The sequence below is a fragment of the Periophthalmus magnuspinnatus genome, chromosome 15 (assembly GCF_009829125.3).
Source record: "Periophthalmus magnuspinnatus isolate fPerMag1 chromosome 15, fPerMag1.2.pri, whole genome shotgun sequence".
Taxonomy (NCBI): Eukaryota; Metazoa; Chordata; class Actinopteri; order Gobiiformes; family Gobiidae; genus Periophthalmus; species Periophthalmus magnuspinnatus.
The window spans coordinates 3,344,909-3,363,318 of record NC_047140.1 but is presented as its reverse complement, the minus strand read 5'-3'; the positions used below and the strand labels follow the sequence as shown (position 1 = coordinate 3,363,318).

The window sequence follows — 18,410 nt, the reverse complement described above, 5'->3', positions numbered from 1 at the left end:
TATTTTTAGAAATTGTTTTTTTCTTTAAATTGCCTGGGATACAGAATACACACTTCTCAATACTTCACGAAGAGAAGGCTTGGTCTGACTGCCCCAGAGTAGGAGGAGGCTGTTTGCTCTTGTCAGGCCAGAGGAGGAGGAGGAAGCTTGGTCTTCTCCCTCCTCCTCCTCTGGCCAGGCTAGAGCAAACAGCCTCCTCCTACTCTGGGCCAGCCTGACCAAGCCTCCTCCTCTTAGCCAGCCAAATGTAGCCTCCTTCTTCTCTCGGCCAGTCAGACCATACCTCCACCTCTTCTGGGCCAGCCAGGATGAGCTTCTTCCTCTTAGCCAGCCAGACAAAGCCTTGTTCTTTTCTCAACCAGCCAGACCAGTTTTCCTCCTCTGAGCTAGCCACACCAAGCCTCCTCCTCTGCAACAGCAGACCAAGCCTTCTCCTTGCGTCTAGACAGACCAAGCTCCTCTGCACCATCTGCCTCCTTCTCTGGGACAGCCAGGCCTTGATCCCAAAATGTCACATTATGGTGCCATTAAAATAAAATTAGGAGCTCCAAACAACTGCTATGCAGGTCTTTTTCTTTTCTACCTCCGAACAGTTACTCAGTTTAGCTGTATTTTTGCCAGTGCCTACTTATAATTTAAATTCATTTTTTGGGCTTATCTATTCTCCTCAGCTGAGCAACTACAGTAGAGATACGGCATTAGTCTTGATGTGCGTTTATTGACATGCTATTAGCTGGTCTATCACTTCCATCTTAAGCTGACCACTGAGATGAAGCTGATGCATTCAACAACCAGTTTCCTGAGTCTCCTGACTACTTTCTCATTGTCAAAAATTGAGGCCTAAGCTATACTGAGTAATCGCTACATGCCTTATTTTAATGACAAAGAAAAAGCAGGTCTTACATTGCTACCCTATACAGAAAATAATAAAAACAATTACAGTTTGGGTTAGTGTTTTACTTTTTTATTCATAATAGTTGAAATTAAGTGCATCTTGATATCAAAAACAATTCATATAAATGTGTGTTTTTACAAGTAGAGCACAGTGTTTACAGGCCAAAGTCATAGTCTGGTTTGCCATCAATAAAAGCAGACTTTAAAAATGCCTTATGGTTCTCAGTGCTGCTTGAAGAAACTTTGACTGCAGGGTCCTCCCACATACTGATATACCACTTTTTTAGTTCAGGAGTGCTATCCAGGAGACTAAAAGACAAGGCGACAGAATACAATGACCATTTGAGTACTGGGAGTAGAATGAGTTTTGGTGCCCTTCTGATATATAGGCCTGATCCATGATCTTGTCAGTGTAGTCATTGTCGCTGTACTCTTTGTTATTTTAATGTAATCCACAAATAATTATAATTAAAAAAAACTTACTGTTTGAGATCAAAGGCCTCAAGTCTTTCAAACCACGGCCACATCATATAATCAATCATTGTAATGGAATCACCACCAAAGAATTTGGTCTTCTTTTTAACCAGATCCTGGAGAAAACACACACAAATTTAACCTATTTTCATTTATGTCTGGTAGTTCATTTTAAATGTATTAAAATGTGCTTCACACCTTATCCATCCTCACAAACTTTTCTTCCAGTTCAATAACAGGCCCAGAGATATCCTCACCATCCTTCTTTGCCAGAGTGATTTTGTAGAAATAAGGAGTCACCTATGGAAAAATACAATTTTGTGAGAATTTGCTGAAGATTATTGTTGACAGATACATACCATTGACACTTACCTTGGAAAAATGCTCCAGCATCATCTTCTGCTGAGCCTTTCCAAAAGGAGTTGAAGGAAGCAGTTTCTTCTGGGGGTAGACCTCATCCAGGTAGTCACAGGTGATGGAAGACTCGGACACTACCTCACCAGCCTCGGTCTCAAGAGTAGGCACAAGTCCAAGAGGGTTTTTCTCCAAAAACCAGTCTGGTTTTTCCTTCAGGTGGATGTTAATGATTTCATGTCTTATAAAAACAAATAAAATACTTAAAATACTGGCCAATAACCTAAATCAATAAAATAAATAACATACTTAATCCCCTTGGCATTGAGCACCAGCCTTGCCCTTTGGGCAAATGGGCAGAACCTCATGCTGAACAGTCTAATGTGGCCTTTAGGCACAGGACCAGGGGGAGCACTTCCTGGAAGAATGTTAAAAAAAAAAAAAAAGAACAGAAAGAAAACCATAGTATATGTCACTATCTATGTCTCATAATATTTAGAAAAAACAAACAAAAACTTGTAATACAAGGGTGGAACTGTGCATTTCAGATTAGTGCCCACAGAGTGGCGCTGCACACCTTTTTAGGCCTTATGGCTAAGAGCCTGCCCTGATAATAGGTTCTCAAAGCACAATGACCATGACTTTGATCAGCAGGCAACCATTGACTTTGCAACTTTGTAGCATATTATGCATCTAAATTTACAAAAGCTGTAAATGTATGGCCTATGAGACACACACACTGAAATTAAAACAACGCGAATACAACATATTGCAAAAATAATTAGTCTCTGTACAAATATAGGCTACTTTTTTCAATGCAAAAATAGCATTTAAATAAATGAAGACCCTTAGAAACAGCCTAAACTGGGTTACCTTTAGCGAGGCACTTCTCCGTGATCATTGTTGTTTATGTGGCTCAGTACAATTATAAATGTTAAATAAATGAAATACTTAAAACCGTGACTGCGGAAGACAGAAGCAGACGTTTTTATATGGCACATTCCTAAATTTGTGAGGCCTTTACTTCCTTTATGAGTGCGTCATCAAAGCTGTGGCCAATCACGCTGCCGGGGGCGTGTCCCCGTTGTCCTGGTAACGAACTGACATAAACATACCAAACATTAAGTTAAGACTTAACAGTAAGGGAGTAAAAGTTTATGAATTTAGTTTAAAGTGTACGTTTAACTCCTGCAATGGATTTTTCTGCCTGTGCAAAAGTCAGGTAAATAATATATGTCTAACAATGCACACATTTTGTGATTATAGTGACGTTTGAGCGATAATATTGTAGGCTAGCTAACATTTTGACGTGACTTACAGGTGGATACAAGGATTTACAAATAAGGACGTGTACTTTGTCGACAGAAACACCATAGGATACCCATGTGGAAATTATATTTATTTTTTAGATTTGAATAGTAAAAAACAAACTATACTTCATTGTCCGGGCAGAGGTGTTAGTGTATTCACTGCAAATGGAAACAGTGGAATATTTGCATTTTCTCCACGTGGGCTGAACCCGTCCATATTTGTGCACAGTCATCCTTCACTAGGGTTAAAGAATGAGCTTGCAGGTGAGCTGTATGTTATGGGTCAAGCTACGTACTCTACACATTGAAAACTTTAAAAAAAAATTTATAATCTATATTATACTATACTATATTTAAACTCTAGGATCATCCAGTCTCGACTATATTTCTTTGGCGTTAAGTGATGGTGGGCCATATTTAGTGAGCTGTTCCTCTCTTCCAGACTACACCATAACAGTCTGGTAATGTTGTTAACTTAAATAAAAGCTCTTCTTTCTTGTTCTATAGAATATAATGGATTCATATTTGTATCGAAATATTTTTAACAGGAATTGGGAAAATGCAACACCACTTTGTCAACAAGAACGTGGTGGGAATAGTACATGTTCTTTAGTATTTAACCCTTGGAATTGGCTTCAAATTTGTGCTTTAGACAAATCCACGCTCACAGTTTGGAATATTGAGAGGAATGGTAGTCTTCATGTTCTTAAACCATGGTAAATATGTGTATTGAGTAATTATTTACATTACATACATGTATTTTATGTATGTAATGTAATTTCCGTAACTAATATTTTTTGTCATTCATTCCTTTAGCCCAGTAGAACTTCCAGATGCCGATGGTGCCATTGTAAAGAGATTTGTGCTCAGCTCCCATAGCGTCAATGAAGAGCTTTGCTACTATGGACCTGAGCTGCCTCCATCAGCGATTGCAGGCCTCAAAGGAGACAAGACAGAAGACATTGTGGTTAATGTCATGCTCACCTTTGTTTCATTTAAACAGACAGTGCATCTCAGTCATTTACACTTTTGTATAAAAACATTCACAGAACTTGTTCCATAGATTCACATGCATTTTTGCATAGTTATTGTTAGATTATATACATTATTTTAGATTTTAAATAAATTCTCTCAGTACATTAAGTAGCTTGGTTTCCTTTGCATGAATTCTAAAAAAAATATCTAGATGCAGTAAACATGGTAGGACATTTTACATCAAGATGTATTTTTCTCTTTTAGAACAAAATTTTCAGAAAGGCCAGAGTGACTCCTGCTGTCATTTGCTGGACAGCCACATCACACCTCTATGTAGGCTGTAAAGAAGGGTTTTTGCTTCTTGTTGATCCAGAGCACCTCTCGGTTTCTATTCTCTTCGATCCCAAAAGTAACTTTAACTTACTTATACAGAATACACAGCAGTGTTTAAGTAAACAAGACCTACTGTTTTACACACTCATACTGACGCATACCTTAAACAGTATTTGTATTGCTCTTTATAGCTTCTGAAGTCCCTCAACTGAAGCATGGCTTTCAAGCGTTCACCCTTTATAAAGACCACATAATTGCGGTAGGAAAGGTGTGTAACTTAAACAGGATACACTAATATTATTCAACTGTGACTGTAAGTAATATTACATTTTTTTTGTTAGAATGATGTAATTCATGAATTACAAATAAAAGGAACACAGATTAAAATTACAAAAACATGGGAATTAGCCTGCCCTGTTACAACTGTTCTGTACTCTCCGAACTATGAAACTTTACTCTGCACTTCTGATATGGTAATGGCATATATACCTAATCATGATATATCATTTCTTAAAATGTTACACAATTTAATCATATTTAATTTTTTTAGGGTCAAATTTTCACAATGAACCAAAACCCGACAGAGAATGTGACAAAAGTACTGGATGTTTTCTGTGGGGACTTTGTAGCTTTAACTTTCTCACCCACTGACAAGAACATATGTCTGGTAAACCCCTGTAAAATTAAATCACATATTCATTGTTTGTGCTTGTGAAATGCAATCTTTATTTTTATGTTTTTCAGACTGTGAGAGACCCAGGGCAACTGCAAGTGTGGTCTACAGATGGCATAATCCTTGGCTCCTTGTCTGTACAAACAAAGGCAGGAATTCACATGTTTAGAACATATAGCATATTGATGTGCTTCTATATGTGGGTGCAGTGTCAACATGTCGTATTGTCCCTTAAAGATAACAAGTATGGCGTGCTGTCCCATTGCAAACTATGTGGTTTTGGGAACAGCTTGTGGAAAAGTTCTCTTCACTGATGTCAGAGATCCACAACAGCCTCGCATAGTGCATCAAACACACCTGTATCACACATCTGTGGATCATTTAGTGTAAAGTATTCCTTCAAATATTTTCCAGAAAACTAGCATGTATTTCCATTGTGTTTTTTGAATAGGTAGTGTTCATGTGACATTACAACTTAAACTGTGGGATTGCAGATTTGGTTAATATCTCTGTAATTTCTGGGTTTATCCACATTAAATAAAAACTAATACCAAATTCAACATCTCTCTCAGCATAAGTAAGCAGTTTTGTTTTTTTTTCAGAAAGTGGTGTCATCATTCAACCCCTAGGACTTTAAGATATAATACCTAAGAGCCAATCCCTAGCAGTTGTGCCTTATAAGTTTGGATATTTATTTCAAAAACAGCATATCATCTGTAGACTTATTTTGTCCCTAGCCCTCCATTCACATTGTGACATAATTCAATTCAAAGCTGTGAATGTAATTTATATGCAGTTTATACAGATTAGCCACAACAACTATTCCATTTGTCATTTTCCATAGCCATAATGACTGTCTAATGTCTGTTTTTTACAGGTTTGATCATGATGGTCACTACCTATTTACAAGTGCACCAGATTCCTACATGTATGTTCTTGATCCCAAGCCATCGTCAAAGTTTGCTGTCTTAGGATACACAGGTATGCACTAAACTTACAGACAGGGTTTGTTATTTCAGTGCATTGATAGGCCATGACTCCACCCTGTTGAAAAGACTGGTTCTCAAGATGCTAAGTGAGCATGACTGTGCAAATGCTGACAAAGAATGACTCGACACAAACATGTACAAACATGTTTTGTATATGAAAACTATATTATTTAATTAATTTTGTATTAATTAATTTAATTTTTATCTATATTGCAGTCTTACCAAGCCCATCTTTGACTCTATCTGCTCAGTATATAAAGGAAAGTGAGCAGGTGAAAGTTCTCGCATTGTGTGCTGACTCAGACAAGAATTACAGCAGACTGCTGACACTTTTGTCTTTACCTGCAGAGAAGCTTAATGGTAATAAATGCTCATTTTACTGAAATTGTTAACTATTGCACATGTGATGTTTGCGCATGACTTTCTTCACATATATCTACGTTTACTTTGCAGAAATCCCCAATAGTGTAGACCGAAATGGTGGTCTATCAAATAATGTCCTAAATTTGTCCAAATATGAAGTTCCTCATCTGCTTACATCTTGCATCTTGGGAGACAATGATATTTTTGCTTACTGCAACAACAACAGCGTGCAATGTTTTGAGCTTCCACAGGTATGGTAAAGTTTAAACTTCTTTTATGTATTCTCATGTTCAAACCATATGGTGATTAAGCTCAAATAGGACTGAGTTCAGCTGTATTTGGATTGGGTCCCATATTATGAAAAATGTACTCCTGTGAGCTTTAAATCATGTTCCAATATTGTTCCATCCTCAAAAACAGACCTGGAGTTGTGTTTTGTTTCATTCACACATGTTTGAGTAATCTTGGTTTATTTGTCTGTCTACATCTCCAAAGCTCAAAGTGCTTTGTTGCACCTTGTGATGTCATGAAGTTGTAATTTTCAAGTTAACGTCTAAATTTTGAAATTCTAGAGCCTAAATGATCCAATGATTTTAGTGAAGGTGTATGGAGTTTCCCCTCCTTGAACCTCCACCTTAACGTGGTACATGGTGGTTTGAGCCCTGCCATGCTCATGGCAAACAGGTCCTGGGAGATGGATCAGATTAAGAGTGCTTCGGAAGTCCCCCTATGATCAAATATCAAGACTAGTTACATTGCCGGGGCCCCACCCTGGAGCCAGGCCTCAGTTTGCTTCTGTATGTTTGTGACTCATTGTTTTACCTTTATTGTAGCACTCAGACTCTTCTCGCAGTGAACAGGTGATAGAGCTTAACCCAAAATGTGAAGTGAAAGGCCATGCTTTGGGACCCGCTTCCCTCTCACTCTCTCCTCAGAAGTCATGGCTTGCCTCCCTTGGACGAGATGGCGTCCTGCAAATCAGAAGATGTGCTTCAATGGTAAAATCTCTTCCGTATTTTGTCTAAAGATTTTTTATCACCATCTTTATTACAACCTCCCTTTGGTATTTGCACAGGAAAAATGCATTGAGCTACAGTGCCATTCCATGTGCCTTACTGGAGTTCAGCTTGTGTCCTTCTCTGCTGATGGCCAAACTATTCTAACTGCTAATACCAAAGATGGCTCCCTCGTGTGTACTAATCTGAGGTAAAGATTTTCCCAACATAAACACACATGCACTACACAGCTGTGAACACTAGGGGGGAATGTTAGCCTCAGAAGTGATCTCCGAGCCAAGTACAGTACATGAATTACTACTTTTCCACTCATGGGGTTTACTGTGAGGTTCTATAGTAAATAAATAGTGATGAGATAGGTCCAGAGGAAGGAAATCAAAGTTCTGATAAACACCCAGTGCTTGCCCCATGTGGATCCCAGCCCACTCACATTCCACATCTGCCTTCTTTTATACTCAAAGCATGTTTTCAATTGCCCATAAGCCCTAATCTATAATTTGTTAAATATGACTGGGATAGAATAATCCTTTTGATGTTTTAATATTATTAACCAAATAAAATTACTATTACAGATAAATTAAGTTGTCCTGCTGATGCCATTATTAAGTTACTAGTTGTCATAAATACTAAGCTTTTTTCTGAATTAAAATGTGTAATTATGCATGTATCTGTATCTGTATTTGAACAGAATGAGTGAAGTTGCTAATCATCAGCCCACAAAGTACAGCAAGTCATCACGGGGTAATCTACAAAGTATAGTCAAAAATGAAAACTCTGCCCTTGGTATGCTCAAGTGGAGTGAACAGGTTTCTATGAGAAAAGCTGATGATAACAAGGTAAGACAGTCTCATATGTGTTCAAAGTACATGCTTTTTTATTTACAGTACTTGGTTTGGTGAGATAGTACCTGTGATTATTCACATTCAGTTAAATGCAGTTTGTGGGGAAAAAGTTGAGAAGAAAATACAAAAATACATTAGTATTTTGAGTTGTAAAACGGCATTTCTCTACCATCATCCATACCTTCATCAACACTGAAAAATCTTTCCAAAATGCAGTTGCACTTTACATGCAAGGAATGTATTTTTCTGGTAGATTAAACATTCATTTAACAAAATAAAGGTGTTGTCATTTATTTTATTAGAAAATTAGACATTAGAAAAAATCAGGCATATGTATATTTAGTGACATCTTAAATATAATTATGTCATATACACTTTAAAAGATAACTGCTCTCTAGTAATAGCGATAAATTTGCCTAAAAGTACATACATTTTGTCATTTTTCTTTGTTACTAGAGCAGTGGAAGTTTGCCGTCTATAGATGTGATAAAACAAGATGAAAAAAATTACAAAGCTCTTCCACATAAGACCTGGTTGGAAAGTAGACAAGAGGCGGTGAGTGACTAATACACTAATGTAAATACAGTGGTGAATAATGTGGTTGTATGCCATAGCTTTACAGGTGGGGCCCTTTGCACCAGTCTGTTAAACAGTGTTCGGGAAGCAGCTGTATTGCTTTTGGCAATGACTTTGACTTAGCCGTGTTATGACTTATCATTCACTGCTATAATGTGGGAATACAAACACTTAGAAAATACTTAATACTGTTTTATAGGCATAGATAAGTATTTCTAAACACACACTTGATAACAATAAACAGATAGGAGTGGCACATATTGTAGCAGTTATTTGTCTGTTTAATTTATATTTACTATCAAAAATAGTTACATAATACACTTGTTAAATGTTTTATTATCTGAATGTGTTTTCATGTAGCTTTCAGGGTACTGAATTAAATGTAAGGCTAACTAGGGTTGTCATAAGAGTCAATACCCATATACTAATTAATAATAGTTGAAATTAGAAAAAAATCACATAATTGGACAAAATTTGACCTTTCCCGAATAATTTTAGAATGGTCTTGATCTGTATCAAGTATATATATCAACTAGTATGATACCACATGGTAATATCTCAGATGCACTATTATTTTGTGTTGGAAATTATATTCAGTTGTCTAAAAAATGTTTAAATGACTGTGATATCGAAATCTGTTTTGAATAAGTATTTTGCCTAGTATAGAAAATTTTAATTTAATTTTGTATTTTTTATATTACACACACTTGTATACATTTGACCAAACTCTTTTTTTGTGTTCAGCAGATTGTGAAAGAAGACAATGAAGCATTTTCTGAAACAAAAGAAAACCTCAGGAAGAGACTGAAGGAGATACGTGATACTGTAAGATTTGTTGAACACTTTACACAAACACCGTGTAACCATATACATTATTTAAAATTAGAAACACCCTGGCAAGTTTACAAATGAAAAATGTTGTTATATAATTTTTTTCAGATACAAGAGATGATGCGTGAAAACGAGAATGTTCCTGAAATTGAGCGTCTGGACCAAAAAGAGTTCAATTTGGATGAGGATGAGCAGACGAGACTAGAGGCCATGATAGAGGAGGAAGTGTTAAAAGTACTACGAATATTTATTTATTCTTCATTATACTTCAAATGTCAGCATTCTGTACTTTTAAATACATGTTTTTCTTTCATAGATGAAGACTGAAAGTGAGTGGAATATTCTGGCCAATTACTACCTCCGTGACCTTATAAAAAGGGACCACTGGGACTCTATGAAGGTTAAAGGCAGATCTGTGAAGGTGGGCTGTGCTTGTTCTTTTATATTTAATGCCAGACAAAGAAATAATTGAACAAAAGTAACATCATGTGAAATACAAGACAACAGAATGAACTATGAATGACACACACTGTGTGGGGGTGGGTGTGGGTGTGTGTGTGTGTGTGTGTGTGTGTGTGTTTGTAAGTATTCATCAAATTGTGGGTAATGAAATAAACATGGAACAAAAATTTTGAACAACAGCATGTTTTAAAAGATATGGGTTAATTTAGGTTCCGATTAGGATTTCCGGTATGCGTGGGCAAGTAGTAATACAGTTATAAGATCAGTCTGTCAGTTTAATGGCATGTGAAAATATTAGAAATAATAATAGAATATTGAGAAAAGAAATAGAATTGTATGAAATTATATTAAAATGAAAAAATAAAATAAGTGCTATTCTTTCTTTCTTTATTTGTCAGGGACCATGTGCAAATTCATTAATCTTACAAAAGAAAAGATGATTTGTACCATTTGCATTGATAGTGACCATCTTGGTCCTGATATAATTCCTCTTCTTTTTATTTTTACTTAATTAATTTTTGAATAATTCAGTAATTAACTTGAAAACAAATTTGATGCCAGAAAAAAATAAAAATAAAATCTTAGTCTTATAGTCTTAGTTGAGGATCCTTGATTTTAAAATTCTCTTCAAGAATTTTAAAATCATTGATAAGCACTGTGTTTTATTTTATAGGCCTTTCACTCTGACTGCGAAGTAAAAAACTACCCTCTGAAAGAACGCACTCAACAAGAGTTGGAGGATCTACACCGAGTTGAGCAGATGAGAAAAGTTGAAAAAGCCCAATGCACAGTAAGCAAAATGCATGTACACACTTTGTGTACATCCACAATTTGTGGTTTAGACTACAGATTACGCTGCAGAGCTAGTCACATGTCATGAATTAGAATCTATTCAATTCAACATGCTGGCTGCTTTCAATCTGCCACAGAATGCTGGTCAGGTATGTCTGTGTTGCATTGACTTTGAAAAAAAAAAATGCAGCAATGCATTTCAAGTCAAAACAAGTTTACTGCTTGAAAATAATTTGATGCTTTGACTCATAATTCTAACTATGAACTTTTAGTGTTGTAACTTTCAGGATAGCTGAATGCATGCCAATCCACAAGTCTTTCTAGATTTACAACTTTGTGGGTAGCAAAAAAGTTGTCGCAAAGTTTGCAGTAATCTTAGGAGCAAGTTTATAATCACCCAACCACAGAATCTGTCCTTAAACCTCTTATAAAAAGTGTTTTTCCTTCCATTTCAGAATCAAAAAGAGGAGGGAAAGGAAGACAATGTCGACATCAAAAGCAGTTTCTCTTTTGAATTTGAGCATTCCAGTCCTTACCTCTACAATCAGTTTGAAGTGCAGAGTCGAGAACAGAGAGTCAACCAAATCATTCTGCTACAGGTAAAAGTGCATGATACATTTTGTATGTAGCCTGAACCTGTGATTAATATGAGTGTTCATGGTCCCTTTTAGTTGTTTGATTTCCAACAAAAAAGGTGAGAGCGACTAACTAAAAAAACTGTTGGCTAATGCTAGTTAGTTTCTGGCTGTGATATCATTTCATTTGTTTAACAGCACAAATCAGCTCACCTATTGTAGTTCCCGTGAGTTCTTTATGGTCAGATTGTGTTAAAACAAAGCTCAGATTAAAGTCTAAAGTGAGTAACAGACCAATACCTCTAGCTGGCTTCATCCCCCAGAGAATGTTCATGATACCAGCTGCAAAGTATCAATACTATCAGAATGCTTTTGAATATGTCTTAAAATCTGTTTAACATTAGGCTAAAAATCTCTCAGATCCAATCCAAATCAGCACAACCCCAAGCTCTATAGTGAAATAAAAATATAAAAATAATAAAATAGGCTTAAAATTATCAAATAACTATTTTATGTGATCACAGAATATAGGATAAGTGGCCACTGTAATACTATTATGGCAACTGACCGAGCTGAACCTTTCCCCCAGGATGTGATCTATCAAGTCAAAACAGCTTTTAACAAGGAGTTTGATGCAGCCCATAAGCAGAAAGTGTATGAGCTGAAGAATATCCAACAAAGAAACACTCGCATCAAGGAGATCATGACAGAACTGGACCTCCACGAGGAGATGTGGGAGCCCAGTCTAACCACAGCCGAGTGGCCCGAGATGCTGCTAACTGTCCAAGACTCAGAGGTTAGCAACAATATCCCTGGTCAAACTACTTGCATGTTTAGGATTGTAGCATTATGATTTCCTGTCACTATAACCTCATAGAAAATAAAGTAGGTACTTTTTTTTACTCTAGATTACAGCTGAGAAATACCTCACCCCAGAGCAAAAAGAAGAGCAGGAGAAGAAAGAGTTGGAAGAGAAGAGGCGTTTGGCTTCCAAGGTATGTGCCAAATAAAAATGTTTGGGTTTTTCACACTTGTTGCAGGTTTTTTTATTCTATAAATAGTAATCCAACATTTTGTGCCATTAAAAATGTACAACTTTATTCAAATAAGAAGTCACACATGAATTGTTAATAAAAGCATAAGCAACTAAATGCTTATTAAATCTACTTTATTTGAGATACTTAAGGTGCACTACGTATATTTTCTGATAATGAAAATAGGGTGATGTTTTTGCCTGGAATGTTCCACAGTATGGCATTTAACTTATCTATTTTACATTCATTTATTTACAGGTATTTCATTATTTTAAAATACCTTGTAGAACTTACTGTTAGGAGGATGGATGGATGGATGGAGTTTAAATACATTATAATGAAAAAAAAATAAGGGTATCCAACGTTTTATTACTACAGTAATAATGACAAATATATTATTACATTATGAAAAGTGACCTCTTGTCTCTGTCGCTTTAGCACAGTCACTGTAATGGGAGTTTCCATAGGAACCTGATAAAGACAACGACTGTACCTTTTTTACTAAAAACAATGCACTTGTGGTGTCTTTTCTCTGCAGGGTGATAAAGCCAGGGAAAGAGCTTTGGACTCCATGATGGGGGGAGTCCTTGAAGTGAAGAAAGCAGACATCCTAAAATTAGTGAGACCTTTTGTTACCAAATATTTAGTGTTTAGCTAATAAATGCTGGATTATGTTGTCCTTGTAGAGAGTATTACTGTAAATGTTCCTGTGTCTGTTCAGTGAACCCGACACTTGGTTGGTGCCAGTTCCATTAAACAAATCAGGGTGCATATTTTCTTTTGAATTGCCTCCACAGGAAATTCCTCCGCCTGAGTTTGTTTTGACCAAACCTGAGTCCGAGTGGATCGAGGAGGAGAAAAGGATACATAAAGAATACGTGAAGAAGTCTAAAGAACTGAATGAAGAAAAAGAGAAATACAGAAAAGTAATAATAATAATAATAATAATAATAATATTAATAATAATAATAATAATATTAATAATAATGCATTCTATATTTTTACACTCAATCTGAACTGATACATTTTTCACTTTTTCACAATTTTCAGGCCATGGAAACTGAGATGAAAAAACTGCAGATGGCCACAAAAGAAGCCACTGAAAAGTTTGATGAAATTCCGGCAAAGCTGTTTGAGAGGAAAAAGAAATGTGAAATGGCTGTATATCAGGTGAAGCACCATGTACTATAATAGAGTATAATGTTATAGTATGTGCTCTATTAAATAAGCTCTGGTAGTAGTGAATACAACAATTAAAATACATTGGATTCATTAGCCACTAAAATAAGCAATAAGCATTTATTTATGGTTAAGATACACTATATTGTCCTAAATTTGGACATTTTGCGTATGACCCATTTTTTAATGCTGCTGAGGCACTGTGTCAGGAGGGGACCCACTTCCAGATCTTGAACTAGGCTTGGTCAGGATGACTTTAGCAGCTGGATATTACTTGTTCATGTTTTAGGTTTAGTTACTGTTCATGTCTTCTGAAGTAAAAATATAACTGGCTAAAATACCAACCCATGTTATGCTTCCATGCACCAACCTCAATATAATATATAACTAAACTGTGACTCTGGGACGGACAAGATTATTAATATTTTGCCATTAGACAGACAAATCAACTAATGCCTAATGTAATCTCTTTGACACTGTATGTGTGATCCTAACTATAATTTAGCATTTACCATGTTGTTTCCTCCACAGGAAGAGTTAAAAATTACCTATCTGCTCTACTCCCTGCTCGTTGAAGAAGAGCTGAGAAACCGGGAGGCGGAACTCAAGCTCAAACTTGAACAACTGCTGAGATACAAGGTCAGAAAACCCAACTTTTAAACTAATGCTCCTGGAATTTATCACCACTCACTAGAAAATAATATTTTAAGATTGATTCAGCATTTTACATACCGCGTGCACAGGCCTGTTTTGCAAGAGTGAACCTGTGTGGGAACGCTCATAATTTCAAATGCATAATAGCTTTAAGTCAACTATAAAGAACAGACATTATATTGTTTTGGCAGGATGATTTTGCAGAAGAGGTGGTGAAATATCAAGATGGAGTGGAGCAATTTCGCATGGCTTATGATACTATTGTCGCTGAGGACAAAGTAGGTTTTATGCAATTGATAGTAAAATAAATCTTCCTCTATAAGCTTTAAAACTGACTGTTGTTATTTTCAAATATTCTTCCTTAGGATCTTGACAAAGAATTCCGGAAAGAGTTCAGCGATGTCCCGAGCCACTTTGTTGACGAACTGTACAAATTGTTCAAACGTAGACCCAGGTTTGTTGTGTTCGTGTGCTAGATTTTTCTAATTACGATTTTTCTAACCAGCATTGTGATTCTGATTAGCTTTGTGAATTGTGAATTTCACATTTTGACCATATCTAGGAAAAGGACAAAAAGAAATATGAGCTAACACACATTTACAAGAATCACATGTATTTCAGAACATATTTGTACAGATCTAATCTACAGAGTTAACAGTTTTTATGCAGAAGAAGAAAGGAGGTTCTAGAGGAAATGCTGGTACTTTAAAAATTTCAGCCTTTGCTATTTGCTAATTGCATCCATTCAAATTGTGATTTAAATTTTGATTAATCTTGTAGCCCCAACTAGTACATTCTAAAACATCATACAAAACATTATAATGCTGTATTTTCCCATGTATAGGGTCCAAAAGATGAGAGCACAGACCACTAAAAACCCAATTCCATTCAAAGACCCGGCTCTGTGCGGATCTATGGCTCCGGACAATCTTGGGAAACTGCTGAAGGCTGTGGAGGACATGGACTCACCTCAGAATATGCCTGAGAACTTGAATCTGTTCATCTGGGAAAGGTTCTGCATTTTCAGGAGAAACAAAATAGAGAAAGAACACAAGGTAATACAACATGCTTTCAAATGTCACACAGTTATCACAATGGGTAGGTTTACATTCACACCAAAAATGTGATCTTTATCTGATTTCTGGAGTCATCACGTTATTGAAAGTTCACGTAAACAATGAGTATGTTACATGTGCTCTCAAAATCTGATTTTTAACACATTTTTGGAGTTATAGGATTATTAAAATGACAATGTAAACAGGAAAATCACCTGGTTTCTTTCTGTTAATAGTTCCAGTTTACGTGATATTTTACTAATCTTAAAGGTCCAAAAATCAGATATTAATCAGATTTAGGTGTGCATGTAAACATAACTAGGGACATCTGATGTGAGTAGTCCGAGTTTTGACTCCTGTGCAGGTTTTGTGCTTGTAAACATACACCAAAAATCATCTTATCAGTTATGTTATTCAAGTTAGACTGGATTAACAGGCATAGCACTGGTAACCTACAATGTGATAGAAAATCCAGAGCTGCATTACTATCTCATTTGCCTTTTATAAAAATATCTGTTGACCTGAAGTACGACAGGAGCCAGCCCTACGATCTATTAATACTCACATACTTGTCATTTTTACAGCTTACTGCTCGTCTTATCAAGTCTATAAACAAGTACTCTAAATATTTAGCTGAGTTAACTGTATCTGCTAACATTATTCAGTTAATGGATGATTTTGATTATTTAGTTCATAATATAGTAGTGAGGGTTAAAAAAATAATAATTGTGACTGTTTTAGGATCAAAATTAAGTCAATTAAAAAAAAACCACACACATACACATACACACATTTACATTTTAGTAATTTTTCTGGCTATTTATGTCATATTAACTTTACTAAATAAATAAGGAAAAAACAAAACACCTGGGGGACAGGATCTTATTATTATTATTATTTTGGATTTCACTGTTTGGTCATGGTGTTAATAATGGTGAATAATTGTAAAATTGTGACATTTCTTCTCACAATAATTTTAACACTAAAAATAATTTCCCTTTTAGACCTATAAAGTTTGTCTAAGCTATCTGTGCACATCAACAGTTTTACATCATGTGTAGAAAGTGGACTAGTTTTGTCTTCTATTCACCACTGGGACTATTGCAGGTTAAAATGAATGCCCTGACTCTGGCTGAGATGCAAGCATTTCTACAGAAGAGGAGAAAAGAGGAGAGAGCCGTCATAGATGAAATCGAAACTATCTCTGAGGAGCTCAAAAGGTATTTGTCGTAATTGCGGATAATTATAGTTTTAAACAGACAATTGCTAGCTTGACTTTTATGGAGTGATGGGTTATTTTATGTTTGTAGACTGCATAAAGTGAAGAATCATTTCATGGTAGACCTGAAGATACAGGTCTTACTGAAAGGGGGCCAAGTACAGGAGTCTGATACAGAGCTCACAGTGGACTATTCCAACTCTGTGCTGCTCCACAGACGTGTGGTCGAAGACCTGAAAAAAACTATTATTGTAAGGCAATAGTTATTCTCCAAAAGGCTTCTCATATATTAAACCGTTTTAATATTTAAAGTGTTTTCTTAGACGCTAGGAGAACAGAAGATCTCAACCATGGTGGCCTGTAAAGACTTTCGCAAAAGCATCGTTCGGCAGGAGTGGGAAAACAAAGTAGACAAGATGCACATTGAAGATCTAGAAAATAAAGCTAGAGACATCCAAATGTTAAGGATCTCTGAGGAACAACAGGAGGTAACACTATTTCCAAGTATTACATTTCTGTAGACTAAAATTACACCAAAACTGTTATGTCACTAAATCAGCAGTTTAATGCAGGCCTTGATTTGGCAGAGTCAGATATTTTGTAGGCAGAACATTGTTTTCAGATGAATCTAACAACATACAGATACTGCATTAGTGACAACGCAATACAAAAACATTGACAACTTTGAGTTTATTGAGATTCACCATCTACATTTTATTGCATCTTTGAATCCATAAATGGTGGATACACGCAACTAAGCAAAAACAGGGTGGATTCAACTCATCCTGGTTTGAGCCCACACTAGTCCTGATGTAGACTTGTTTGGTCCTGTTCTAGTTCTGGTTCAGTCCTGGTCTAGCCCAGGTCAAGTCCCAATCTTGATATGTTATTTTGGCAAGTGTCAATGCGCCCGAAGGGCAAAGGTGATCTTTAAAAAGCATTAATATCAAATGAGTCACCCACCATTTTCAACAAGTCCAAAACACAGCACCAAAATCTTTTCTAGGCACGATTGCCTGTTTGGCATTGGGTTCAGGTAATCTCTGAGGTGTGGCACTTTCCTGCCTTTGTCTAATTCAGTTTAAGGAAAAACAGCATGAAAAGCTAATAAATTCACCCCAAATGCTCAATTTTTTGTGCTTTATAGTTTTGTGTTGGTTATAAAAGTGTCATATACATTTTAACTACTGGTAATTGTCTTTACAGTATCTTAACAAGACTGATACAGCTAGTCGGACCTCTAAGCAAGTCACTATCTTGGAGAAAACTATAGCATTTCAAGAAAAGGTAAATTAATATACACAGCATTAATGTACTGCATACCATAGCCCATATGTATACTTTTTTCAGAGTCATCTAAAAAATGTGGAGCATCGCAAGAAGAAGATTAAGCAGCTTGAACGCCAGGCTGCACTTAAATCTGAAAAAACCTCAGTGTTAGAGGTTCAGCGGTCAGATATGGAAGTCACTGTATCAGATATCAAACACATTCATGACAGAATAGGTAAATAATGTGGATATTTTAGTGATCATATTTATTCAGTAAGGCACAATACAACAAATGTTATGTTTTGAGGATGACCAAACTAAAAATCCACATGCATGTTCTTGTTTGGTATGTAGCTACAGATGACCCATCATTAAAAACAGAGGAACGCTACCAAGAGATTGTCCAAAGGAGTATGCTGAAGAACTTGGCCCAGGCGCAGGCCGAGGAGCTGTCTGTGCTTTGGGCGGAAGTTGAACGCCTGAGGACAAAGAACTTTCCCTCTCTTAACCAGCTGCAACATCACTAAAAATGTCTGCTTTT

The 18,410-nt window shown here is 36.2% G+C and overlaps 2 protein-coding genes across 3 annotated transcripts; one reads left to right on the top strand and one right to left on the bottom strand.

The window, feature by feature from the left end:
• Positions 1-942: 942 nt before the first annotated feature.
• LOC117382297 (glutathione S-transferase omega-1-like) lies at positions 943-7,211 on the bottom strand. Of its 2 annotated transcripts, none has more exons than XM_055227302.1 (6): positions 7,188-7,211; positions 2,032-2,140; positions 1,741-1,963; positions 1,567-1,668; positions 1,378-1,484; positions 943-1,203 (listed from the first exon to the last, which is right to left on the bottom strand). In XM_055227302.1, the coding sequence occupies exons 2-6, from the start codon at positions 2,088-2,090 to the stop codon at positions 1,050-1,052; spliced, it is 645 nt and encodes a 214-aa protein (XP_055083277.1). In that variant the 5' UTR covers positions 2,091-2,140; positions 7,188-7,211; the 3' UTR covers positions 943-1,049. The 2 variants fall into 2 exon arrangements, with proteins under 2 accessions (XP_055083277.1, XP_033835290.1); XM_033979399.2 differs by lacking the exon at positions 7,188-7,211 and adding an exon at positions 2,596-2,733.
• On the top strand, positions 2,872-18,396 carry cfap43 (cilia and flagella associated protein 43). Its single transcript, XM_055227467.1, has 38 exons — positions 2,872-2,944; positions 3,043-3,296; positions 3,397-3,493; positions 3,581-3,748; positions 3,849-3,999; positions 4,272-4,416; positions 4,532-4,608; positions 4,682-4,813; positions 4,891-5,007; positions 5,085-5,162; positions 5,251-5,399; positions 5,891-5,994; positions 6,219-6,362; positions 6,456-6,616; positions 7,199-7,363; positions 7,441-7,571; positions 8,070-8,217; positions 8,680-8,778; positions 9,547-9,624; positions 9,739-9,864; positions 9,947-10,051; positions 10,766-10,882; positions 11,340-11,483; positions 12,049-12,255; positions 12,368-12,454; positions 13,032-13,112; positions 13,291-13,419; positions 13,544-13,663; positions 14,204-14,311; positions 14,518-14,604; positions 14,692-14,780; positions 15,171-15,381; positions 16,489-16,601; positions 16,692-16,851; positions 16,924-17,088; positions 17,807-17,887; positions 17,951-18,104; positions 18,224-18,396. The coding sequence occupies exons 1-38, from the start codon at positions 2,916-2,918 to the stop codon at positions 18,394-18,396; spliced, it is 4,884 nt and encodes a 1,627-aa protein (XP_055083442.1). The 5' UTR covers positions 2,872-2,915.
• The last annotated feature ends 14 nt before the right edge of the window (positions 18,397-18,410 follow it).

Coding starts and splice junctions, on each gene's coding strand:
- LOC117382297 (XM_033979399.2), bottom strand. CDS start 2,623: ATGATCACGGAGAAGTGCCTCGCTAAAG. Junction 1,964..2,031: donor CTCAATGCCAAGGGGATTAA/GTATGTTATTTA, acceptor TGTTTTTATAAG/ACATGAAATCATTAACATCC. Junction 1,669..1,740: donor TGCTGGAGCATTTTTCCAAG/GTAAGTGTCAAT, acceptor ATTTTTCCATAG/GTGACTCCTTATTTCTACAA.
- cfap43 (XM_055227467.1), top strand. CDS start 2,916: ATGGATTTTTCTGCCTGTGCAAAAGTCAG. Junction 10,052..10,765: donor TTAAAGGCAGATCTGTGAAG/GTGGGCTGTGCT, acceptor TTTATTTTATAG/GCCTTTCACTCTGACTGCGA. Junction 17,089..17,806: donor TCTCTGAGGAACAACAGGAG/GTAACACTATTT, acceptor TTGTCTTTACAG/TATCTTAACAAGACTGATAC.